Source organism: Trachurus trachurus (genome assembly GCF_905171665.1).
Source record: "Trachurus trachurus genome assembly, chromosome: 14".
NCBI classification, from domain to species: Eukaryota; Metazoa; Chordata; class Actinopteri; order Carangiformes; family Carangidae; genus Trachurus; species Trachurus trachurus.
The window spans coordinates 4,534,660-4,561,750 of NC_139903.1; the positions used below are offsets into that span (position 1 = coordinate 4,534,660).

At 39.4% G+C, this 27,091-nt stretch overlaps 2 protein-coding genes across 2 annotated transcripts in view; both read left to right on the top strand.

Moving 5' to 3' along the window:
• The window catches only part of tmprss2 (transmembrane serine protease 2), a 253,688-nt gene that overhangs the window by 205,775 nt on the left and 20,822 nt on the right, over positions 1 to 27,091 (top strand). The gene's annotated exons all lie outside the window — the stretch shown is intronic.
• Positions 966 to 25,152, top strand: LOC310997318 (uncharacterized protein; the record flags this gene model as incomplete). Its single annotated transcript, XM_083986994.1, has 30 exons — positions 966 to 1,066; positions 1,269 to 1,516; positions 1,616 to 1,764; positions 1,938 to 2,066; positions 2,585 to 2,746; positions 2,883 to 3,015; positions 3,531 to 3,664; positions 3,765 to 3,924; positions 4,049 to 4,152; positions 4,272 to 4,367; positions 8,557 to 8,729; positions 8,881 to 9,128; positions 9,213 to 9,361; positions 10,427 to 10,555; positions 10,657 to 10,818; positions 10,983 to 11,112; positions 11,881 to 12,014; positions 12,127 to 12,286; positions 12,372 to 12,475; positions 13,524 to 13,629; positions 15,099 to 15,237; positions 16,555 to 16,802; positions 19,205 to 19,353; positions 19,443 to 19,568; positions 23,189 to 23,350; positions 24,070 to 24,223; positions 24,334 to 24,464; positions 24,600 to 24,759; positions 24,856 to 24,959; positions 25,049 to 25,152. The coding sequence occupies exons 1-30, from the start codon at positions 968 to 970 to the stop codon at positions 25,150 to 25,152; spliced, it is 4,386 nt and encodes a 1,461-aa protein (XP_083843120.1). The 5' UTR covers positions 966 to 967.

Consider the following 27,091-nt stretch of genomic DNA (forward strand, 5'->3'; position numbering starts at 1 on the left):
AAAACCGTGCAGGACGGTGACTAATCCACGGGATTAAAAAGACACTCCCTTACCTGGCAGGACTTTTAATTTCAAATGCAGCGTAACTACTTTTGCTGATAACAACGGGACACGTCAGGTCTCTGTTTGCAAGGCATACAACTTCCTTTGCAAATGAAATATTGATGATAAACTGACCTGGGTTAAAGAGCATAAATCACACAAGCACTGAAACTTTACTCAAATGAATAAAGTAACAAATACAAGTAATTGAACCGTTAAGGGATTTTCCATTTCACAGCATTTGTTTTATTTAAAGTCTAAAACAGTAAGCTATTTCTCAGTTGTTATTTCTGCAAAAGTGCTTTGTTATTTTTGACTAAATACCAGTTTCACTAAAATGGTTCAAATTGGATAAAAAAAACCACAAACACATATTGCAAATCCAAACAATCTTAAAAAAGTCGGCCAGAACAAGATCACAATAAGCTTCATTTAGCAGTTGTTCTGGAGCTATTGATCATATCATTCAATGCTCCTCAAAAGATGAAATGTGTCTTTTAAATTATTTCTCTACATGGTTGGGCTGCACATTCTACAATTTTAGAACGACTTGCAGTTTCTGGAATGGAAATGTTTATTTATGTATGTTTTCATCCTATTTATGGGCATCTGGAAAACAGATGCAATTCTTTAAATCATATATACTGTAAATATAATTTTCTCTGGTGAAAAAAATAAATTGGTGAGATAAAACTGGGTAAATCCCAAGCATCATCTGTTGGATGTAAGCAACAGAAGTCATCTCGTCATGATTACAGTGTCTTGTTTGGGAAACTTTTTTTGGTTGGATGAGCAATCCAACCAAACTTCCTCTATCGTCCATATAAGGAGTCACTGACTCAGGTGGCTCGTTGCTCAATACGTCCAGTCTCCAGCTTATATAGCAGCTCTGCAGCACAGGCAAGTCACATTCAACGAAAGAAACATGAAGACTTTCAACCTGAGCCTACTACTAAGCCTGGCAGTCGCAGTTTACTGCATGCCTCCACCACAGGCCGCTCCGCAAGATGAGAGTTTTGCAGAGGTTTGTTTGCTTTACTTATCTATGCCTTTATTTTATTTTATCTTGCATCAAATTTGTACCAGAGTCAAATGCTAAAGGTCTTTGTATGTAATTATTACAGACACATTATAGCTCAGCTGCTTATTCTCTGTTGTGAAGAAACAGACCTCTTATTCCAAGGGCAGCAGCAGCGTGTAGTATCTAACTTTGTTTTCTCTTGCAGAACTACCTGAAGAAATTCTACAACCTAAAAGAGAAGACTGGTCCGAGTTTCAGATCAGGGCTCGGCCCACTGAACGAGAAGCTGAGTGAGATGCAGAGATTCTTCGGTCTCCAGATCACCGGGACGCTGGACACTGACACCATGGCTATGATGAAGAAACCTCGCTGTGGCGTACCAGACACCAAGATTGGAGAATACTCCATATTTGGAAACAGCTTCAAGTGGCAGAAAAACAGCCTCACCTACAGGTGAGTGATCTGAAGAATGTGCCAGAGAATCATTTCAGGCAAACCATGAGATTATCTAAGTAGGCCTACCTCTAAATGTTTTTTTTCCCTGTCCTACAGGATTGAGAACTACACACCTGACATGTCAGTGGCAGAGGTGGATGACTCTATAACAAGAGCTCTGCAGGTCTGGGCCAACGTCACTCCTCTGAGGTTCACCAGGATCTACAGCGGCACTGCTGACATCATGATCTCCTTTGGCGTTAGAGGTGAGTTTCAGAGCAGCAGAGTTGTTTCCCGGTTGTCGACTCAATGCATCTCAGCCTGAATCACAGCTGATCATTCATAGCAGGAGGATGAATTTGCTCATTTGTTTTTACATTGATTCATTTCTAACTCTTTGATTTTAAAAATCTGACATGAACATGTTCTTGATCAACAGAACATGGAGATTTTTACCCCTTCGATGGCCCTGACGGTACTCTTGCCCATGCCTTCGCCCCATCTGCTGGCATTGGAGGAGACGCTCATTTTGATGATGATGAGACCTTCACCTTCCGCTCTAACTCAGGTACTTTATACAGAAAATAGTAGCCTATCTTACTGTACATTCTCACTTCCATGTCAGTCAGTGTGTATGACTTGATGTAACCTTATTTTATTTTTTTGTTTTTATTTTATTTAAAAAGGACAATGCACATTAATGGACATAATAAAATGTAAAAGTGCCAGTGTTAGCCAACAGCTAGTTTCTGACTGTAGTCCTCCTGGCAAGGTGTTAAAAGCCATTAAAATAAACACAAGGACATAACAACAGAATTCATAAAACAGAAAAAACACACATGTATCCAACAGAAACCAACAAAGAGAGACAATTAACATGACGCTACTATGACATAACAAAAAACAAAAAAGACTGTTTATGGATGGATAAGATGGATGAAGATGCAACAATGCAAGACCAGGACAGGGTTTCTTGATGGAGTTGTGCTAGGATGGATTGAGAACACAACGAAACCAAAATATAGTACAGTGTGATAAAACTAATTTCTCCTTGCCTTACCTGTAAAACTTTGCTTTCTGCTTTAGGCTACATCCTCTTCTTGGTCGCTGCCCATGAGTTCGGCCACTCTCTGGGTTTGTCTCACTCTGATGATCCCGGTGCTCTCATGTACCCCGTGTACTCATCCAGAGACCCTGGCACCTTTGTTCTGCCCCGGGACGATGTGAATGGCATCCAGTCTTTCTATGGTTGGTACTAGCTGACTGGAACATCACTGTTTCTCTGCACAAACAGTATTTGGTCAAAATCTCATACAAATTACTTTGGCAGTAACCTCAATAAGTCCACCTGAATTTTCATGGCATGGTGTTATTTAACCTACAGGTCCAAATCCCGACAAGGATCCTCTTGACCCTATCGGCCCAACTGCCCCCACCACCCCTGATGCCTGTGATTCATCCTTGGTATTGGACGCTGTTGCCACCCTCAGAGGAGAGATGATCTTCTTCAAGGACAGGTATTGCAATGCAGACAACAAATGCTCAAATTCACTGCAAAAACTCAAAATCCTTCCAAGAATATTTGTCTTATTTCTTGTCAAAATGTCTCATTTCTAGTCAAAACTAAACTCTTTTCACTTAAAATTAGACACATCACCTAAAAATTTACTTGTTTTTAGATATTTCACTTGTTTCAAACACATTTTCACTTGAAATACTGTAAGTAAAAAAATCAGCCAGTGAAAGCAAGTTTTTTTGTGCTTGTTATAAGAAAGAAAAACTTGCCCCACTATCAGATTTTTCCAAGTGAAAATATGCTTGAAAGAAGCTACAAGCTACTTTTTTATGTGATGAATCTTATTTTAAGTATAATGAGATTTGTTTTGACTAGAAATAACATTTTGACTAGAAATAAGACAAATATTCTTGGTAAGATTTTGAGTTTTTGCAGTGTATCTGAACACTGAAGTCTATTAACATTGTTTGCATTTTGAAATTGAATTAATTTATGTTCTTTTATATCTGTTGTCAGTTTCTTCTGGCGTAGCAGCCCCAGGACCAGCAAACCCGATCAAACTCTCATCACAAACTTCTGGCCTCAGGCACCTGTAGATATCGACGCTGCTTTCGAGAGCCGAGAATTAGACAGTGTCATAATGTTTAAAGGTATGTGTGTTCTATCTATTTCCAGCTGCCAATGTCACGGTTTTCACAGGTATGTATATCCACTAATATGTTCTTTCTTTCAATATCTTATTTCTTACAGGTCGTCAAATTTGGGCTTTCAGTGGCTATGATCTCCTGCCTACCTATCCTAAGTCAATCTCCAGTCTGGGTCTGCCTGAAACTGTGGAGAAAGTTGACGCTGCTCTCTATGACATCAACACCGGCAAGACTCTGTTCTTTGTGGGCAGCAATTACTACAGGTGTGTTCAAAATACAAACACAAATACACCTACAATAAATGTTGGTCAGTGGTGTAGATATAATATAGATTGATTTTCTTTTTTTAATTATGGTTAATCTAATTTTCTGTCTGTGGTTCTTTAGTTACGATGAGGTCAAGAAGACCATGGACCAGGGATTCCCCAAGAGACTGGACCAGACCTTCTCGGGACTGACCAGCAAGGTGACAGCAGCTTTCCAGTACAGAGGTGAGTTGTGGCATTCACGTTTTCCAAGTCAACACTACTTATATATGTGCACATTTCTGAATCTTTCCAGCGTTAAGCCAAACTCAGGAGCTAACATCTGTAACATCTGTGTTCTGCAGGTTTTGCTTACATCTACAGCGGACCCTACATGTTCGAGTACAGCCTGGGGAGCAAGAAGTTGTTCCGTGTGCTGAGGAACAGCTACTTCTTACGCTGCACCAAATACTAGACCAGTTCATTGCCTTGGCAGTATAATGGATGACAATGAAGAAACCAAAGTTTAAAAAAAAAAACCTTAATATTTAATTTTGTATGTTTTTGATAAATGTATTCCTACACACTTATGGGTTCATGCTGGATTCATGCCTTCCCTAAAAAGAGCACCTTAAACTTTTATTCAGAATAGTATTTTGTGAAGTCAGTCAATGCAACTTTAAATTAACTTAACATTATTACATTTTATTTAAGTGACATGAAGTGCAATATTTAAGTATTTTTTGTTGCTTCTTTAGATTTGTGTTTAATGAAGTTGAACTGTGGAACTTAACTTATTAACATGTGAATGTATGTATGTATTTATGTATGCAAACTGTTAACAAAACTGTGACACAGTCAAGAAAAATTGTTACATGAATTACCAAATAAAATTTGTTCAAATGCCTTTAAATCATGTTTTGTGGTTACTGTGGATGAAAGAGTGTGCTACTCACACAAGACGGAAGAAAGAAGCAAACAAAGTGATGTTACTAATAACTGCTGCTCCCTCATACTTCAACTTATTTACTGATAGAGCCCGGTGAACAACTGAGAACAAGTGGTCGTTTGTGCAAAAGCTTATTATGGCCCATAGTTATGTTTTGTTTCTTAGTGACATCTAGTGGCCATAGTAACAACAGCAGGATTAAAGGGAGGAGTGTGGTATAAAGTGTTTGGTGTGGATTGAAATATATGACACAGGAGAGTAGATGTTATTTTTGCAATCCATGATTTTTTGTTGTCATTATTCCATGACAACAAAATTTGTTGAGGAAATAGGCTTCTTATTTTAACCTGAATCATTCTCTTTCCCTAAACTCAGCTGAGACCCAACAGAAACTGCCTTCAATTTGAAGGTCTACAAAACTGCCACCTGGTGGTTAACTGGCATAACTGTCGGGGTAAGGCTCTTTGTTGGCACCTTTAATGCTCTAGGACAGGAAAATGAGCTGAGAATTGGTATGTGCACTGTAATGCTGCAGTGAATATTGATTTGATTTGATTTTGATTTGAAATTCTTTATTCAGTCACATCAAACAATAGCAAACATTATCGACAAAATAGTGACTGAAAAGGCACAGGCAGAAGCATAATGCTTATATTAATGCCTGTCCTACATACCAAATTAAGCTACCCGGCATTCTTACAATATAAAAAACAAACAAACTCACAATAAGACATAAGACAACAACTAACAAACAAACAAGCAAACGAACAAACTAAACTAAACTAAACCAGAGGAAAAAAACAAACCAGTACCAGTATTTAAATATATTGTAGTAAATACATTTTTGAATATATTTCATTATTTACTTTAGGTTACATGTATTTAGACCATGAATATGACTACTTGACAACTCATTGTGAAAGTTAACAAAGACTCCTAGAAATAGTATTCACATGCTTTCATTTTCATTTGTGACAGAGAAAAGGTGGAAAATCAGGAGATGTGTATTCCGTTCATAATTAAAATATGATTAAATTATAATGGCAAAAAAAAAAATTATGTTAAACACACACACATACAAAAGGATGTAGGGTTGTATTACAAATTTACCCCACCAGTAGGAATGACTTATTTTGTGAAACCTCTCTTTGTGAACGACCATTTACTGAAATCAGTATAGCTACATCACAAGCTGAGTGAGATGTGGCAGCAACTCTTTTGTTTTTTTTATTCCATACGTCTAAAAACTGAAAATAAAAACACAAACAGTAGCATTAAGCAGACACAAACCAAATGTTGACCAAGATGGAGACACAAGATCATCACGTCAGATACTGTGAAGAAGGATCGGTGTTTAGTCTCGTCCAACTGATGACTATCTGGCCATGAAATGAGTGGGAGGTGGGCCGGGGGATTTTCAGTATTGTGAGCTCAAAATGGTGTGGAAGAGAAGTTCCTGATGAATAATAAACTAGTGACTGACTGACTGACCGATGAATAAGCATAGGGCCAGTAAAAGTTTTGATATCAGCATATAATCCACATTCAGTTATATTTATGTCTAGTTTGTGGTATTTCATTGGAATTTTTTTTTTTTTTTCAAAGGAGGTTAAATCGATTTAACCTCCTTTGAAATACTATGACCTGGGCAAATGAGAATATGCACCGGCCTATTTCATTGGAAATGAATTAGGTGCTCGTGTTTTTCTTGCAACATATCCATCCTTACTGACTGTGTGTGTTTAGTGTTGGCCAATCTGAAGTTGCTCAATGAAGAAGATACTCCATCGTCCCATCCGATGTGGAAACAGCGACCGCAGAGTCAACAACATTTACGCAAGACAACAATGTTCAAATGTCACTTTGGTATAGATGCATAAATACAAACATATACATGATATACCAGTCAAAAGTTCAAAGTGGAGACATCAAAGTTATGATGGAACACATAAGGAATTGTGTAGTAAGCAAAAAAGGGTTACATGCTGTCATTCCGACATCCCACCACTCCGACATACCGTTATTCCGACATGCGAACGTCCCACCATTCCGACAAGGCTTTCAATATAAGGAAATGTGCGTTACTCAACAGGTGACTCCCTTCTTTAAGACATGCTGATAGAGGAATACTCACATGGTTGTGTGTAATCACGCAGCAAAGTGCAGACAGGGACTAGTCTGCCTGTCTAGCCTCTATTGCTCTTTTTACTAAACTTAACCAACTCCTTTCTTTATTGCCTAAGCCCAACCAGTGCAAAATCGGAAAAATACGCTATTAAAGGAATTGTCGGAAAGGCAGGATGTTTAAAAAAAGAAAAAAATACTGTCATTCCGACCATAGGAGGCAAAAATTGTCAGAATGAAGTGTTGCCATTTAGACAATTCGAGGTCTATGTTGGACTGGTGGGATGTCGGAATGGCAGTTGCCCCCCAGATATAACTGGACATAGTTGGTATAAAACATGAAGAACTCCTCTATGATGTGGAAAACAACCAACAGATGATGCCCTAATTATGAGATGATGAGTCAGGTGATGGTAATCTTGATGGCATGTACAACTATTTTATAACCTGTTTGCAGTGTGACCTCTGGTTTCAGGCCAGAGGGAACAGGGCTTTTGTTCATGACATGACACAGCATGTCCATGTTTGCTCACAAAGCACATCACAGGAGCAGTATAGCCCGAGGGTGAGAGAGCACAGCGGCTGAGCAAAGACCCTTCAATTCATCACAAAAAGAGGTTGCGCTTCAGAGTCCTGAACCAAAGACTTGAATCAAAAAGATTGCAAAAACTTGCAATGGTAGCACATCTTAATTAATAAATTTGAGGACAAGATACTCACTTTTCCCATGATATTCTGGCTCGTATCATGCAAAAACATGCTGACACGTACCCTTAAATTCATGTCGTACTGTCACTGACTGAGGTAGAATATTAGCATGTATAACTCGTGATATAGCCTAACTTGAAGCATCAGATCTTACAAAAATAGTATGCAGACATGTTCAAAATGAAAGGACAAATACTCAGACAATAAGTGTCAACTTCCTCATATACTCCTACAACTTCTTCATAATCCTACATATAGATTGTCTATGTGGGAGTATGAAGAAGTTGTAGGAGTATATGAGGAAGTTGACACTTATTGTCTGTGTATTTGTCCTTTCATTTTGAACATGTCTGCATACTATTTTTGTAAGATCTGATGCTTCAAGTTATATTACAAGTTATACATGCTGATATTCAACCTCAGTGACAGTACGACATGAATTTAAGGGTACGCTCTGATGAAGGCTGTATAGCTGAAACGCATCAGTTATACATGCTAATATGAGGATGAGGATAGCATTGACAAAGAAAAGTATCATCATTCTCATCTATACTAACAGTATCTGTTTGTTTGAGTTTGACAGTTGAATTTGTAACCAACAATTATTGTATTTATTAGTATCACACAACTTTCATATCTTATCTTATTTATCCAGTTAGCAGTTATCACTACCTACGATATTTGTTTGATATTGTTTCAGCCTGGAGAGTCTATGTGATGTCATCACCATTAGAAACCTGTTGTGGAAACTGTTTTGTTGGCTGAGTAATCAAAGCAATCTTCCAGCTCGGTCATCCATACATGGACTGTCGCTCCAGTCTGTGACTCAAAACAAGAGTTGCCCAACACGCCCACTCACTCCTCAACAGATCCCCTCCTCAGCCTATTTAACAGCCAATTCCCCGGGGAGGGGAGACTCACAAGTTGCATGCAACAAGGAAACATGAGGTCTTTCAGCCTGAGCATTTTACTAAGCCTGGCAGGTGCAGTGTACTCCCTGCCAGTATCAGACATCACTGTGCAGGATGAAACTTTTGCAGAGGTTTGTGTGTTTAATTTACTTTATATTATTTATCATCTATATATTTCAGATGAGTTTATGCTGTGTATTTTGTGAACTGTAATCGCTTAAAATACTATTACTGACGACAAAGTATTACTGTAAAACCTCTTCTTTCTTTTCTTTTTTGCAGAGCTACCTGAAGAATTTCTTTAACCTAACTGAGCAAAGGGGTCCAACTAGCAGACGAGGGATCAACCCACTGACCAAGAAGCTGACTGAGATGCAGAGATTCTTCGGTCTCCAGATCACCGGGACGCTGGACGCTGAGACCATGGACATGATGAAGAAGCCCCGCTGTGGCGTTCCAGACACCAAACTCGAGCGTTTCGCCACATTTGGAAACAACCTCAAGTGGGAGAAAAACAGCCTCACCTACAGGTGTGTGACCTGGACTGAAAATGTGCCTGTTGTTGTCCATTTGATAGTGTTTAATAGTGTTAACCATATTTTTCTGTCATGTAGGATTGTGAACTACACACCTGACATGTCGGTGGCCGAGGTGGATGACTCTATAGTGAAAGCTCTGCAGGTCTGGGCCAAAGTCACTCCTCTGAGGTTCACCAGGATCAACAGTGGCACTGCTGACATCATGATCTCCTTTGGGACTCGATGTGAGTAAAAACAAAAATCTCAGTTATGGGAGAAGTACTTAAAGGGACAGTTCAACATTTTTGGCAAATTGGCAAAATTGGTAAATGCAGAGACTGCTTGCTAAAAAAACTGTCCCTGAAGGCAACGCGCATCAGCTGTTTTGCATGAATTTACCTCTAAAACAACTCTGTCTGGTAACGTTCTGTTATTATCTCATAGTGTGGTGAATGTGCAGGTCACAACTTGTCCACCAGAGCGTTGTGGAGTTGTTGGATTGTGTATTTGATGAGTTTGATGAGGGAAACCAAGAAATCCCATGAGCCTCCGTATAGCGTAGCTCTGAGCAGCTCACGGCTCTGCTCCACCGTTCTAAAAATAACTTGCACCGACAATTAAAGGTAACGAACCTACTGCTAAGACTATAGGGATTATGGCAATGGGCCAATTTGCCAAAAATGTTGAACTATCCCTTTAGAAGAAATCATCACACATCCTCTACTCTAAAGAATTATTATCAGCAAAATATACCAAGTAAAAGTACTCATCATGCAGAATACATTGTTTTATTATTTTTGTACAGTATATTAATACATACGCACAGTCTAAATCTTAATTCTGCTTTCACAGAGCCTTTACAGCCTTTAAACTCAGGGCGTCCTAGAGTCCTTGTTGACACCTTTGCTAGGACATTATGTAATATTTGAGTGACACTTATCGCATCCTGACTGGCAGGGGATCATACAGTACAGCCGGATGTTGTGTATGTCACTCAACACAACAAAGAGACATCAGTGATTATGTGTGACATGCCTGCACTTGCAGCTGTTTCAAGGTACAGAAGGGTGTTAAAAAATGTTGTGTTTTCCTTTGCTCAGGCTTGTGGTGGTTGTGATACTTCACATAGCATCACAGCTATGCATGTCAGCCAAACAGTATAGCAATACGATGCATTAGTGACAGCCTTTCTCATTTGTTGAATTTTACAGAAACACACTGTGGTGGAGAAAATAAGAAAAATATCACAGTACACTTACTAGCACAAATATATTTTCCAAAATCTGACATTTACATGCTTTTCTCAACAGCCCATGGAGATTATTACCCCTTTGATGGCCCTTATGGCACTCTTGCTCATGCCTTTGCACCTTCTTCTGGAATTGGAGGAGATGCTCATTTTGATGATGATGAGAGATTCACTTTTCGCTCCAATGCAGGTATGTAAGTTTGTGAAGAGAGACAGCATTATGTAATTCTTGTACCATGAGCCCTTATACAGACAGAATGCTTACCTGTAAAACTTTGCTTTCTGTTGTAGGCTTTGTCCTCTTCATGGTAGCTGCCCATGAGTTTGGCCACTCTCTGGGCTTGTCTCACTCTGATGATCCCGGCGCTCTCATGTACCCTACGTACTCGTACAGAAACCCTGACACCTTTGTTCTGCCCCGGGACGATGTGAATGGCATCCAGTCTCTCTACGGTAATCACTACCTGACTGGATTGTAACTGTACAAACAACTCTCAAACAAAATCTCAATGAATCTCTTGCGTAATCCTGGCTGGGAGACACCGCTCAACTCTTGTTGCAACATGATGCAGGGGTTTCCTCAATACATGACTCATTTTGTTTCGTTCCCCCCTTAGGTCCAAATCCCGAAAAGGATCCCTCTGTAACTGATCCTCAGCGTCCCACCACCCCCGATGCCTGTGATTCCACCATGGTATTGGATGCTGTCACTTCCCTGCGAGGAGAGATGATCTTCTTCAAGGACAGGTAACAGACAAACTTTACAGTAGCATGCTTAAAGGGATAGTTCACCCAAAATTGAAATTTCACCCAATTCTCACCCTCATGTGGACTAAGGGCTGGGAGAAGTTTCAGAGTCCTCCGTGGCTTCTCTGAGTTACAGGGGGTCTCGGCGTAGCAGTGCATGTCCATATAACGGTTGCAAATGGATACCAACTGTCTTCGTAACAAAAAGACACACCAAAAAACATCCAAATACCTCCATGCTGCTCGTATGTAATGTCCGTCTTGTATTGAAGCCCCGAAATGCGAAATTGTCCAGAAAAAAAAAAGAAGTCTATATTTCAAGCTTGTTTTGCAGCGGAAGCTTCTCGAAGCTCCTCTTCCCGGTTGGTCAAATTTGGACGAACTGGGAAGAGGAGCTTCCGCTACAAACAAGCTTGAAAAATAGACTTTTTTTTTTTTTCTGGACAATTTCGCATTTCGGGGCTTCAATACAAGACTGACATTACATACGAGCAGCATGGAGGTATTTGGATGTTTTTTGGTGTGTCTTTTTGTTAGGAAGACAGTTGGTATCCATTTGCAACCGTTATATGGACATGCACTGCTATGCCAAGACCCCCCGTAACTCAGAGAAGCCACAGAGGACTCTGAAACTTCTCCCAGCCCTTAGTCCACATGAGGGGGAGGAGATAATGAGTGAAATTTAAATTTTGGGTGAATTATCCCTTTAAACATCTGAATCCAAAGTCTATTTCTCACCATGAGTACCTTTTTTTTTAATGTTCTCAGCTTCTTCTGGCGTAGCTACCCCCAGAGCAACAGACCCCAGCAAACTCTCATCACCAACTTCTGGCCCAATGCCCCTGTCAATGTTGATGCTGCCTTTGAGAGTCCTAGGTTGGACAGAATTTTCCTCATTAAAGGTAGTGTATGTCTCTCTAAATCTGACACAATTTAATATTTATCTGAGCAGATTTTTCAGTTTTTTAGTTTCTAACCATTTCTTTTTTTTTTTTTATCTTTTCAACTTTGCAGATAATAGAGTTTGGGCCTACAGCGGCTATAGTCCAGTACGGGGCTATCCTAAGAGGCTGACCAAGTTCGGTCTGCCAAGAAATGTGAGGAAAATCGATGCTGCACTCTACGATGTACAATCTGGCAAAACTCTCTTCTTCGTTGGCAACTATTACTACAGGTGTGTGTCACTTCTGATTTCTGAATAATCAATTCTTTACACTTTACGTTTTGAATATTTCTAAACAATGTCCATGCTTCTTCAGTTATGATGAGTCCAGAAAGGCTATGGACCGGGGATTCCCCAAACGTATTGATCAGACCTTCACTGGACTGACCAACAAAGTGACAGCAGCTTTCCAGTACAGAGGTAAGAAAGCACTGAAATGACAAGGTGTTATAAGAATTTGAGACAAATGAATTAGCCCTCATTTTATCTTTTCTGCTTTCAAAAGAAAAGAAAAGCCCTACATTTTACTCCGTAGACTTACTCAATTTCTTGTTAGATGAGAGCATCAGTACTCTCATGTCTGTACATGAAACATCAAGCGGATCAAAACTCATGTTGCGTCTCGTTTATTTAATGTGTACAAAAATCAAAGTTTAAAAATGACAAGATGTTGGATTGATGATCTCCTTTGGGCGTCGATGTGAGTAAAAAAAAATCTCAGTTATGGGAGAAGGACTTAAAGGGATAGTTCAACATTTTTGGCAAATTGGCAAAATTGGTAAATGCAGAGACTGCTTGCTAAAAAAACTGTCCCTGAAGGCAACGCGCATCAGCAGTTTTGGATGAATTTCCCTCTAAAACAGCTCTGTCTGGTAACGTTCTGTTATTATCTCATAGCGTGGTGAATGTGCAGGTCACAACTTGTCCACCAGAGCGTTTTGGAGTTGTTGGATTGTGTATTTGATGAGTTTGATGAGGGAAACCAAGAAATCCCATGAGCCTCCGTAGCGTACGTAGCTCTGAGCAGCTCACGGCTCTGCTCCGCCGTTCTAAAAATAGCTTGCACCGACAATTAAAGGTAACGAACCTACTGCTATGACTATAGGGATTATGGCAATGGGCCAATTTGCCATAAATGTTGAACTATCCCTTTAGAAGAAATCATCACACATCCTCTACTCTAAAGAATTATTATCAGCAAAATATTATATACAGTATATATATATATTAATATATAATATATATTTAATATATTTAATGTGTACAAAAATCAAAGTTTAAAAATGACACGATGTTGGATTGATTTGGCTGGGTGCAGTAACTTCCCGGAGTCCCCAACGAACGAAGACACAAGAAAATTAAACAGTCCAGCAAGAAAATGTTCCCATCTATTGCTCCACAGAGGGCAAATGTATACTACATTATTTTCCAAAATGACAAACACTGATGTTGAGCCTCTTCTCTGCAGGTTTTACCTACATCTACAGTGGACCCTACATGTTTGAGTATGACCTGAGGTCTGGCAGACTGTACCGTGTGTTGAGGAACAGCTACTTCTTGCGCTGCACCAACTTCTAGACCAGTTCATCATCTAAAGTAGCTACTGTCTGTATCCACTCCTGTAGAATGATAATGAATGTACAAATGACAGTGTTAGAATGGTACATTATAAATATTTCTTCTATTCTGAATACTATATTTTTAATATTTAATTATATCAAATGTATTTCAAGCTGTAAACATGTAAAGAGTATATGAATAAAGTTGGATACTGTTTTTATACATGTCTTGTCTATATTTTTGTGTAACTCATAACTCACGGTTGTTGCTTTTCATGATCGTGAAAGTGATGAAGATTTATGTTTGCCTCTGTGCTGACTGTAGTAAAAAAATGGCTTTAATTAGAACTGTAAATGCAGGAAATTAACTTTGAGTCTTTGAGCTAAATACATGCAAATGTGACAGAAAGCTGACCCTCAGTTCAATATGAGATCTTATATTTACTGAAATCTTCTCAAATTAATTTAATTTATGTACAGTACTGTACATTTGTTTCTTTATTCTGTCGAGGACATCGGTGCCCAGGCTGTGTGTGTCATGGTTAATAGTGAACATGATAAAAAGCTAAGTTTAACCACGAGCTAATGGCTGAGAATAATAATAATAGTTCATGACAAAATGTGGTTAAAAAGACTGTGTCATAGTTATAATAGTAAACATGATAAAATGTTATGTTTAAGTCTGAGCTTATGAATGAAAATAATAATGATTCATGGAAAGACCTGATTAAAAAGAATAATAATTAATTGTTTTCATGTGTCTTGAGTTAAAAAAGGTTAAAATGATGATTGATCATCCATTCTCAATCCCATCCCATGCTCAACTGCTTTTGCCTGGCAGGTATAGAAGACGACAACACTTATAGATAAAAAATAGTTATTTTATATCACTTTTTGTTTACAACCTTGTACTTACCTTTGATCAAAATTCACTTGTATTAGTTAGTTCTGGAACTTCAATTGTGTTTTTATTTTCTTTATCAAGTCTCTCTTCACCTCTCTTTATCATAATAGCAGTGTTTACCATTATTATCCGTTGTTTTAGTGTTATCGTCACTATTATGGTTATTGTTGCTATCACTGTTAGCATCATTATTGTTATCATCACCAGCAGAGACAAATATTTCACCAACACCTTCACAAAACTTGTGAAAACACAGAAACACTTGCCGTTATCTTTCATCTAAAACAACACACTGCATTCCCGCTCACGGCCCGTATTATATCATCCCTGATCAGCACCATGTCCACACAGGCCCGAGCTCTGTCTTAAATCTTCTGTTTCCTCTGTCATTCCTGCAGTTATCTCTTTCTCCTGTTGCTCTGATGGGCCTGTTCTAACACTTTGCAGGAATGTTTTGGTGTCCCATCTTGCATGTGTATCTGCTCTCACACCCAAACCATCTCACAAATAATAAATCTGAGTGTTTCAGGAAATAAAGAGCTAGTCTATTCCCAATCAGCGGATGAGCGGGGTCTGACAGGGAGAACAATTATTCCTTCTTTTCAGAGGAAGAAGGAATCATGGAAGGTGCACTGGCTGTGTTGGTAGTGGTGATTGTGGCACTCTGTGGAGCCGTGCCCACCGCTTCACCCAGCCAGGACGAGCTCTCTAGAGCCCAGGTAAACAGGAGGTGTTCTCTGAGTTGAAATATTGCACTGTTTGCTGGTGTTATACAGTAGTTAACCTTGTATCATGTGAGAAACGAGCTTTCCCTTGTTCTTTGTGGTATCATTTCAAATTTGTTGGGGAAAATATTAACGTGAATGAATATACAAGGTGTCCATGATGCCAACAAATGGTCATTGTTATTATAAGAAGGAAAGTAAACTTGACTAAAGTTACAATGTGATTTCAGGATGGGTCCACTGCAAAAACTCAAAATCTTACCAAGAATATTTGTCTTATTTCTAGTCAAAATGTAATTTCTAGTCAAAACAAATCTCATTATACCGAAAATAAGACTCATCACATAAAAAGTAGCTTGTTTCTAGACACTTTTTACTTGAAATAAGTAGAAAAATCTGATAGTGGGGCAAGTTTTTCTTTCTTATTACAAGCACAAAAAACTTGCTCTCACTGGCAGAATTTCTACTTATTTAAAGTTTGAAACTAGTGAAATGATCTAAAAACAAGTTGATTTTTTAGGTGATGAGTCTTATTTTAAGTGGAAAGAGATTAGTTTTGACTAGGAATGAGACATTTTGACAAGAAATAAGACAAATAGCCTATTCTTGGAAAGGTTTTGAGTTTTTGTAGTGTCTGTTAACATCCACACAGTCACTGGTGAGAGCAGTTTTGGTTTAAAGGATCTTGAATCCTGGAGCTAATGGTCGTTCCGTAGCTACATTGACATAAATGTAACAGTTTGTTTACTCTGGAGTAAAAAAAAAAATTACTCAAGGCATCAATTATTGGCCTTTTTCCATCATCCATCTGATTTCATGCTGAGCACAGCACAAGTCGTTTTTCACACAACAACGGGACACAGGACATGAGTTGTTATTGTGCTCAATCTCTATAATCCCTGCAATATTTACAAAGGTTCCGCTAAAAATGATTGTGCTGTTTTGTAAAAGATCCCGACAAATGAATGGTCCCCAAGGACAAAATAATAAAACTAATCCCAGTTTGACACTTCAAGGGAAAGGAAATACTGGGTTGGTTTTAGCATTGATATGGCTGCAGGGGAATGAACAACTGGAATTATATAACTGAGCAAACAATAGACTACATATGAAGCCTCTGAATCCTAAAGGGCCTGAATCCTGTCCATGTAAATACTACAAAAAAACAAACAACAAAGACATCTTTCTATCATCTTTCCTCACAATTCATTGTTTAAACATGAATAGATAAATTACTAATTAGTCAGATTTGTCTCCTGAGGACTTTTTACTGAATAATTAGAATTGTTTATTGTTGCTTTCTTCATCCAGGACTATCTGTCACAGTTTTTCTCTGATGTTGGTGTCAGCGCCCCCGACACCGTCTGGCGCAGCTCTCTAGATTCATTTGACGACTCGCTCAGAAAAATGCAAGACTTCTTTGGCCTGGAGGTGACGGGGCAGTTGGACTCCAACACCCTGGAAGTAATGGCTCGCCCCCGCTGTGGTTTCACAGATGTGTCCAGCTACGGCCACTTCGACGGTCGACCAAAGTGGGAGAAGAATGAGATCACATACAGGTACGAGTAAGGGTGGGCATTACGATACGCATCACGATACTTGAGTCACGATACGATACGATATTGCGATATCCAAATTTTGCGATATATTGCGATGTATTGCGATATTCTACTATTAGTCCAGTCATTTTATGAGAAAAGGTTAAACAAATTGCAACAGAAGCAAACTCAACTGATTTTGTATCCTCAGCATGTCCTGAGTGAGGGAAAAAAAGCCCCGAAGAATCCCATTAGGGGAAAGTTTAGAAAAACACCCAAACATATCCCATTAATATAAAACATTTTTTTCACATGAATAGGGTAAAATTTTTAACCTTTAGATATCTCCATGAAAATTACTGAGTTGATTACTTACATTAAGACAAACAAAAAATGTATTACAAGTTTTTTGAAATTCTTTGTTAACATGAGCAAATGTGCATAAATGTGCATAAATGTGCATAAATTGCACCGTTTTGACGGCACATGTATATATGAAGTTGCTGTGGTGGTACCAGCATGAAAATTGGATTGAGTTGACTGTATTGAGTTTAAATTTCAAGATGACTGTAAAATCCCCTGATTCGCACAAACTGAAATACGCTGCTATGGCCGGGTTTTGGTTGATTTATAAAGACAGCCACATCCTTAGTAGAGCAGGTATGACATGAGCCAACAGTGCATAATCCAATTACATATGGCTAATTTGCATACAGCACCTGATCTAAACATTGGGTAGAGCAGGTGAAAATGTCTTGTTCAATCTTGTTAACATATTACAGTTAAAAAACTTAAGGAATGGAACCAATTTAGGCCCATGAGCATTAATCGAGACGGAGCATGTCATACCTGCTCTACTAAGGATGTGGCTTCTTGAAAAATTGCAGTCATCTTGAAATTTAAAGTGGTCAACTTGTCGGTTGACAGATGGAGTCAACTCATTCCAATTTTCATGCTGGTACCACCACAGCAACTTCATATATACGGGTGCCGTCAAAACGGCAAATTTATGCAGATTTATGATAATTTGCTCATGTTAACAAATAATTTCAAAAAACTTGTAATACATTTTTTGTTTGTCTTAATGTAAGTAATCAACTCAGTAATTTTCATGGAGATATCTAAAGGTTACAAATTTTACCCTATTCACGTGAAAAATATTTTTTATATGCGTATAAATGGCAAGGCAAGGCAAGGCAAGGCAATTTTATTTGTATAGCCCGTTTTTACAAACAGTTTGTCTCAAAGGGCTTTACATGGCATCGTAGCAACATCCTCTGTCCTTAGACCCTCACATCGACTGAGGAAAAACTCCATGGAAACCCTTTTAACAGGGAAAAACAGGAGAAACCTCAGGGTGAGCAACAGAGGAGGGATCCCTCACCCAGGACGGACAGACGGGACATAGATGTTGTTACAGACAAGAAACAGTTTACAGTTTGTCACAGAATGTGCGGAATATGGAAATGTTAGCAGGGGTTGATGACGGCAGTCTCTGGTGAGGGGAGGGGGGGGGGCAGGGAGAGCCGGTCAGCTCGATGGGAGGACTGGGTGGTAGACTGGTCCATGGGAAGGGAGGGGAGGCCGGTCTAACAGCAGGGGAAGGGGTGGGAGGGGGGCGATGCAGGCGGCGGCTGGTGCAGAGAGATGGAGCTCCGGTGGATCTGCGGAAACACAGAGAGAGTGCGAGACACCAAGGCCAAACTACAAAGTACAACAGAAAATGACAGTTCAAAAATATACTGAGGAGAGGAGAGGAGAGGAGGAGAGGGGAGGAGATATGTTGGGATGGGATATGTTTGGGTGTTTTTCGAAACTTTCCCCTAATGGGATTCTTCGGGGCTTTTTTTCCCTCAGTCAGGACATGTTGAGGATACAAAATCAGTTGAGTTTGCTTCTGTTGCAATTTGTTTAACGTTGACCACTTTTTTGGCCTAAAATTACTGGACTATATATTCTACATAGTTCACTGAAAAATGTAAAAGGCATTATGCATCTTAAAATCCGAGTTGTATGTACATCAGATGATAGTGATAATTTATGGGACAAACTGAGTCAAGACAATGTAATTCAAATTATCCATGCCATTTTATACAAGTGCAAGTTACAACAACATATTTGCATGAACAACACACTGTCTGAGGTAGCAGTACAGTGACACCTCACGGAGCAGAGGTGCGGAAGTCGTACTGGATTTACGCCTGAAACATGATTTATTATTTGAAAAAAAAAAAAAAAAACGATATTTAAATATTGAATATCGATATCGTATCGCGATATATATAAAGTATCGCAATATATTCAAACAATAAACAATTATCAATATTTTTGCCCATTTTCCTCTGTTCCTGCATACATTTCTCCTATAAAGATCCTGTTATGAAGGCTCTTCAAAAGCACGTTTTGTTCTCACACTGCTGCAGGATAATTGACTACACACCAGACTTGAGTCAAAGTGACGTGGATGAAACCATCGCCAAGGCTCTGAAAATCTACAGTGATGTCATCCCTCTGGATTTTAAGAAGATTAGCAGCGGAAGAGCTGACATTATGATCACATTCAGGAGTCGAGGTAGTCGAGAAGTACCTTCGGTGTCTTTGAGAGGATGTTTGATTGTGGTCATGGTAACTTCACTTCTCCTCTCTTCTCTCATAAACCAGACCATGGAGATTTTAATCCATTTGATGGGGAAGGTGGCGTCTTGGCCCACGCATTCTCCCCTGGGGAAGGCAATGGAGGCGACGCCCACTTTGATGAAGATGAAAGATGGACTCTAACCTCGGCAGGTGCTGACATTTAACCTTCGTCTTGTGTTAGCTTTTTACTGCCATCTATGGTGTTTTGTGTCAGTTTTGACCCGTATTTTAAATCAGCTGTAAAATACACTGAATACATTTTTTTCATCCAATTTGTTTTTCTTCTCTTGGTTACATTGTTAGGCTTCCTTATCCATGAAAATATTGGTTTTAATATTTTTAGGTGTGGGCCCCTGGGCCTTTTTTGTCAGTATGACAGGCTTCAATGAAACCTTCCTCTTGCCAGCTTTCTACTGCCATCTATGGTGTTCGGCTCAGTTTTGACCCTAGTCTTCAATCAGCTGTAAAACACACTAAAAACAGTTATTTATCATCCCATTTGTTTCTCATCTCTTGGTTATGTTGTTAGGCTTCCTTATCCATGAAAAGATTTGTTTTTATCGTTATAACCAGTGATGGGAATAACGGCGTTAAAATAAACGGCGTTACTAACGGCGTTATCTTTTTCAGTAACGAGTAATCTAACTAATTACTATTTCCACCGTTACAACGCCGTTACCGTTACCGACAATTAAATGAGGCGCGTTACAAACTACTCAGTGAAGCCGTTGTCCTCCGACTTGGCTCATCTCATCTCAGACACAGAAGCTGCTAAACTGTTGTTGTTTTTCTCCTCCTCTCCTTTGGTGAGGGGAGGGGGGAGGAGGGAGGGACGAGACAGCCGCATAAGTGATGATGATTGGTTGAGGCAGAGTAAGGTTTCATGCTAAGCCAATCAGAGGCAGTGTTCAGTTTGTACACAAACCACACACGCACGCAGTTTAGCCTCACACACACAAACTAGCAGAGGGAAGCTGCCGAGATCGGAGGGAAAGTGGAAACAGACACTACTTTAATCTCCCTGAGGTAAAAGACAAGAACATGTGAGGTGTAGCTACATTATGTCCCGGAGCGAAGTGTTTGTCCTGAGCTTCTGCTCACCTGACTCTGTGCAGCTTCTTCATTAAATCCAAACAGTCCGACACAGCGACGCTCTGCTCCTCTTGACTCTAAAGTCTCTGTAGCTCATCAGCTGGAACTCTTCCAGAGCAGCTACAGCAGCGTTGTGACCTCAACCATGGTTGGTGAGAGCAGAAATGTTGTTGTTGTAGTGAAAATGGGCGGGCTCGTGAAGACGCGAATTTACACAAAGTCAAAACGAGCGATAAATCGCATTTCTCGCGTATCTCGCGTTTGGTTGCGCGTAAAAGCTCGCGCGAAAAAAAAGCGTTCCTCGTGTTTGTGTGGGAAGCCCCTGTGGGTCTTCCCACACAAACACGATGAAAAGGACGAAGACGCGAAGGTCCCGTCGCCATAAAACAATCGGGTGTATTGCGTCGCAAAAAAAAAAAGTCGCGTCTACCGCGTCTCGCGCCTAATCGCGTCTTTGCGTCACGGCCTTTTACACCGCGTAATGACGTAACGAATAAACGGTGACGGTGTGAACGAACAACATAGAACAGGACCAGACGTGGCGTTGTTTCCTCTTTTCACCTACAGCTCCACTCTCCCTTACTTACACTAACTACTGTTATTGTTGAGGCCAGATAATTGTGGGATTTGTAGTTTTTGACCAATCGTGTGCTCTTTCTTTTTGTGATTTTTCCGGTTCACACATGTTTGTTTTTTTTAGGGGCAAATGCGAGTGAAATGCTCGCCCATGGTGGGCATAAGAAAATGTAAGACCTGTCTAAAATTATTTAAGACTTGAACACAATAATTCAACAAATTTAAGACATTTTAAGACCTAAAATTTAGATTTTCACATTTTAGACTTTTTAAGACCCCGCGCGCATACCCTGTTATTTCATATAAAAGTTTAAGTGCATACATATTTTATGATGCTGTGTATTATATATTTAAGACCATCTTAGAATTTTCTAATAAATTTAATACTTTTTAAGGCCTTAATTTTAGATACATGAATTTAAGACTTTTTAAGGATCCGCTGATACCCTGTTGTGCGCTCGCAGCAGGACAGATAATCAGATGGATAATCGGTAAAGTTAATAATTTCACTTAATGTGGCCATGAATAAATTAATTTCGATGTTTCGCCTGTTATTAAACGCAAATCTTGAATAGGTCTCCGCTGTTTTCACATTTAAAAAGGTCTTTGTTGTCTTTGTACAGAGACAATATGAGATTTGCTTGTAGCCACAGCACTTAAAAAACCCACTGTAACCTATTTTCATAGGCACACCAGCCTCGCTTTCAATAAAACACACACTCGCATTCCATAATTGCGATCAGTGAAATATATGAAAACAATAAAATACAATTTAAAAATGAGAGAAAAAAAATCCAAATTCTTCGACATATTTAAACTTAAAGCAGAAGTGAGTGATATATTTGTGTTAATATAAGTCTTAAATAGTTATATCTTCCGACAGCAATCACTTACATAGAGTGTTTGGACTGAAACACGGGTCTGTCAGTCCCTCTGCTCTGCTCTGAGCCGAAGAGAAAACATTTATCGTATCCTACAGTTTTTATCCAATGAGGAGAGAGAACGGCATGCAGGGCTGTGAGTGCAGCCAAGGAACGCCGTGAATGTGGTGACGTAGCGACGAGGACTGTTATGGTGCGTTCAAGGAAACTCGTATTTTTCCGACCGTGAAGTGGTACCAGTTCGATCTGGTACGAGTTCACCGGTCGGAAGTTACGAGTGGCCGTTATAGTGACTTTCACCGGTAAAACAGGTCGGAAAAACACGAGTGGGTTGCCTGGAACGCTACAAAGTCGTAAGTTGTGACTTGAAGCTGTAATTTACGATTTCAAAAGCCTGCCTGGAACGCAGCATTAGCGAAAACGACCGGATCACTCACTTCTGCTTTAAACGCAAATCTTGAATAGGTCTCCGCTGTTTTCACATTTAAAAAGGTCTTTGTTGTCTTTGTACAGAGACAATATGAGATTTGCTTGTAGCCACAGCACTTAAAAAACCCACTGTAACCTATTTTCATAGGCACACCAGCCTCGCTTTCAATAAAACACACACTCGCATTCCATAATTGCGATCAGTGAAATATATGAAAACAATAAAATACAATTTAAAAATGAGAGAAAAAAAATCCAAATTCTTCGACATATTTAAACTTAAAAAAAAGAAAGAAAAAGTAACGCAATAGTTACTTTCCCTGGTAACTAGTTACTATTATAGTGAAGTAGTGGAGTTACTAACTCAGTTACTTTTTGGGAGAAGTAATTAGTAACTATAACTAATTACTTTTTAAAAGTAACGTTCCCAACACTGGTTATAACCGGGTCAAAATTGACCCTAACACCACAAATGTAACAATTTTCACCAGAGCATTTTAGAATTTTGTGAAAACAATTTTTTTGTTTTATTTTGGTTAAATAGAGGTTCCTGACAAAGTCAAAAAGTCTAAACAAATTTATGTGGTACTTCTATGCATTTAAAACTTGAAAACGGGTCACTGGTGACCCAAACACAAGAGGAAGATTAAGGAAGCATTGTGATTGAGATGTTCCCACAACTGATTGCCCATTGATCCATAACTTTTTCAATGTGTGTGTGTGTGTGTGTGTGTGTGTGTGTGTGTGTGTGTGTGTGTGTGTGTGTGTGTGTGTGTGTGTGTGTGTGTGTAGGATCCAACCTGTTCTTGGTGGCAGCCCATGAGTTTGGCCATGCACTGGGACTGGCCCACTCTCAGGTCAAGACCGCTCTCATGTACCCCACCTACCAATATGTGAACACAGATGGGTACATCCTGCCAGATGACGACAGACAGGGAGTACAAGCTACTTATGGTGAGAGCCAGAATGATTCAGTTTTTTCGTTTTTTTTTTTAGCAGTTTAGGGGTTGTTATTTCACAGAAACAGTATTTTTTCATGAAAGCATTGACAAATTCCTTCAAATATCTTCACCAGCACCATTACGCCTGTTAATATAATCTTTTAAAAGAATAGTTCACCCAAAATTCAAATTGCACTCATTATCTACTCACCCTCATGTCGACTAAGGGCTGGGAGAAGTTTCAGAGTCCTCCGTGGCTTCTCTGAGTTACAGGGGGTCTCGGCGTAGCAGTGCATGTCCATATAACGGTTGCAAATGGATACCAACTGTCTTCGTAACAAAAAGACACACCAAAAAGCATCCAAATACCTCCATACTGCTCGTCTGTAATGTCCCTCTTGTATTGAAGCCCCGACATGAGAAATCGTTCCGAATTTTTTTTTATAAGTCTATATTTCAAGCTTGTTTGTAGCGGAAGCTCCTCTTCCTGGTCCGTCCAAATCTCGCGAGATTTGCGCTGGCGTCAGTGCGATTACTGATGCCAGCGTGAAGAAAAGTGGTATCAATTTGCAACCGTCATATGGACATGCAGTGCTGCACGGAGCCCCACTGTAACTCAGAGAAGCCACGGAGGACTCTGAAACTTCTCCCAGCCCTTAGTCGACATGAGGGTGAGTAGATAATGAGTGAAATTTTGATTTTGGGTGAACTATCCCTTTAACCTCTTTAAAGGAATCAGGGAAACATCGGTTGAACCTGACCCCAAACCGCGGCCTCAACCTGAACCTGAACCAGATCCTGAACCGAGACCAGACAGGTGCAGCAGATTCCTGAGTTTTGATGCTGCCACCACCATTCAGAGGAATCTATACTTCTTTAAAGATGGGTGAGGCATTTATGCAGTCATGCAGGTAACACATGCTACTCCTTAGATGAAAAAAAAATTGGATGTTAAAGGTAGAATTTCAGTTTTTCTCTTTTGTATTTCTTTGCCAGATATTACTGGACCCGTAGCCGCTCCTGGGATGGTATCTATATGAGGAAAATTCAATCTACTTGGCCTGGAATCGACAAAGTTGATGCTGCTTATGAGTATAAGAGAAGCAATACCGTCATTTTATTTAAAGGTATACAAAATCTACCTAATGGACAGTAAGCCTTTTTGTTGGTTTTTGAACATTAAATATGACAACAATAATTAAATAAATGGCATTATTGGTTTGGATCATACATAAGTAACTCATGATTGTTCCATGCTGTAGGGAATCAGTATTGGAAACTCAGCGGAAGAATTCTCCTCCCTGGTTATCCGAAGCCTATCACTGACTTTGGCTTCCCATCATCGGTGACCGAGGTAGATGCAGCTGTCCATGTGTCATTTACAAGCAGAACCCTCCTGTTTGTGAACAACAAATACTGGAGGTGAGCAATGTGAATTCCCATGAACATAGGCTGGATCCATAGACAGACAAAAGCAGATGTATTAATGAACAATTATCACGTTACAATGCTCTATAGCTATAATGAAAGGACTGACAGCATGGATGATGGGTACCCAAAGTTCATAAGCACAGATCTGCCTGGGATTGGCCTTCGAGTGGATGCTGCTTTTGAGAATAAAAGTAGGTGAAATAGTGAAAGGACGGCCCCTCTGCAGCATTACAGTATGTTCCTGTTTGACCTGTTATCAATAATGTGTTACCTTTTCCAGGAAACCTGTACTTCTCATATGGAGCCACACAGAGAGAGTACGACTACATTCGGAGAAGATCTGTTCGCACTCTGCTTAACAATAAATGGATGGATTGCGACTAAATAATAGCCAAATCAAACACACATACACACACACACACACACACGCATCCACGTTGTACACACAGGCATGCACACAAGTGTACATGCACACACACTTACAAGCTTGCCGTAGCTTTCCAGTAGAAATCTGCAAGTAAAAACATAGTTTGAAAGAGAAATATTGTATAAAATGAAATGATAACGCTGTAGGCAACTGCTTCTTGGTAGCTAATGAGTTCTTGTGTAGGCTATGTGTCTCAAGGTGATTTAATCAAGCATTAAAGTGGTGGGGAAAAAAAGATAAACTGTGTATAGCCTAATAATACTAGAATAATATCAATATTGCAATCATCATCTTTACAACATGACCTCGGAAGAGTTGTTGCAGAAGGAAAAACAAAACAGTTGTCATCATAACATCCTTGAATGCACAAGAGCTGCTGAAACAACATTCAGACACAGGGCAACGGGCTTCACAGACAGAGAAATGCATTGAAATAGACATTTAAAAACAACAAAGAAGAGTTTGACCTTTTCTTCACGATAGGCTATAAATCAAATATCATTCACAGCAACCGCAATAAGGCTACCATGAAAATTTTTAATTGAAAAACACACTTTTATATAGCATTTTATATTTTTTATAGGCACATTTACTCTTTCAGTGCAGTCGATGTGAGGGTCTAAGGACAGAGGATGTTGTTACGATGCCATGTAAAGCCCTTTGAGACAAACTGTTTGTAAAAACGGGCTATACAAATAAAATTGCCTTGCCTTGCCTTGCCTTACAGTTTGTGTCATGCAGAGCAGCAGTATATTCTGTGATTACAGCCTACAAATTATATTAAATGGTAAATGGTCTGTATTTATATAGCGCTTTTACTATACCTGAATGATACCCAAAGCGCTTTGCAGATCACATTCACCCATTCACACACACATTCACATATATTACATCTTTGTTTATGCTCATTTTGAAAGTTGTAGTCCATTACAATAGATATTTCAAACCTGACAAGCCTCTCTACTTGTAACCACACGTAGGCAAGTGTATCCGTCTGCGGCCTGCAAGAGGGAGGCGTGTCGAGTAGTAGGCACTGTAGGAGGCGTGTCGCGTAATGACGTCACTACGCGACACGCCCCCCGCCACTACAGGGAACGCCCTACACACGGTTCTTAAAGGGATATGAGCCCACTACAGTTGCATGTTGCATGCAAAAGTTAACGACTTTGCCTACGCGTTCTTTGCCCTATAATGAATGTATTCAAAAGCTTACAAATGTTATTATTACATTTTTAATTGGGTAAAAACAATTAAGGCAGGATTTCATTTATATTAAAATTTAGATGTAAAATTTTCTGACTTTGTCACAAGAGAAAACACAAGATAATTAACAGACAGGAATTCATGAGCTAAATGTCAGTGCTTATGTGGGAGTAAGAGCGTAATGTGTTGATATATATATATATATATATATGTATATATATATATAAAAGTAGTGGCCTACCCTATATTTATTTATATAAATAAATAAAAGTAGTAAATAATAATGTCAGTGCTTATGTGGGAGTAAGAGCGTAATGTGTAGATATATATATAAATAAATATATATATATATATATATATAAATAAAAGTAGTGGCCTACATAACAAAATTAAAATAATGTGATGACAATAACTTTTATTATTCCTTAATGGGGAATTCATTTGTGAATCTCTCCATTCTGTAGGTTACTGAGCAGTGTTGCTCCCTTGCTTTCTCTCTTGATATCAGCAGGGATCATCAGCAGCATTCTCCTGGAGCTTGAGTTGCTGGCCCTCTCGCCCTCTCTCCTACCTGCATCACCTCTTGGGCTTTGTTTGGTATTCTGATTTCCTTTATTTCACCCTACAACACACACACTACTGTACTCATGCACTCACAGCACTGATCATAGACCATAACTTTCTTTGTCATGG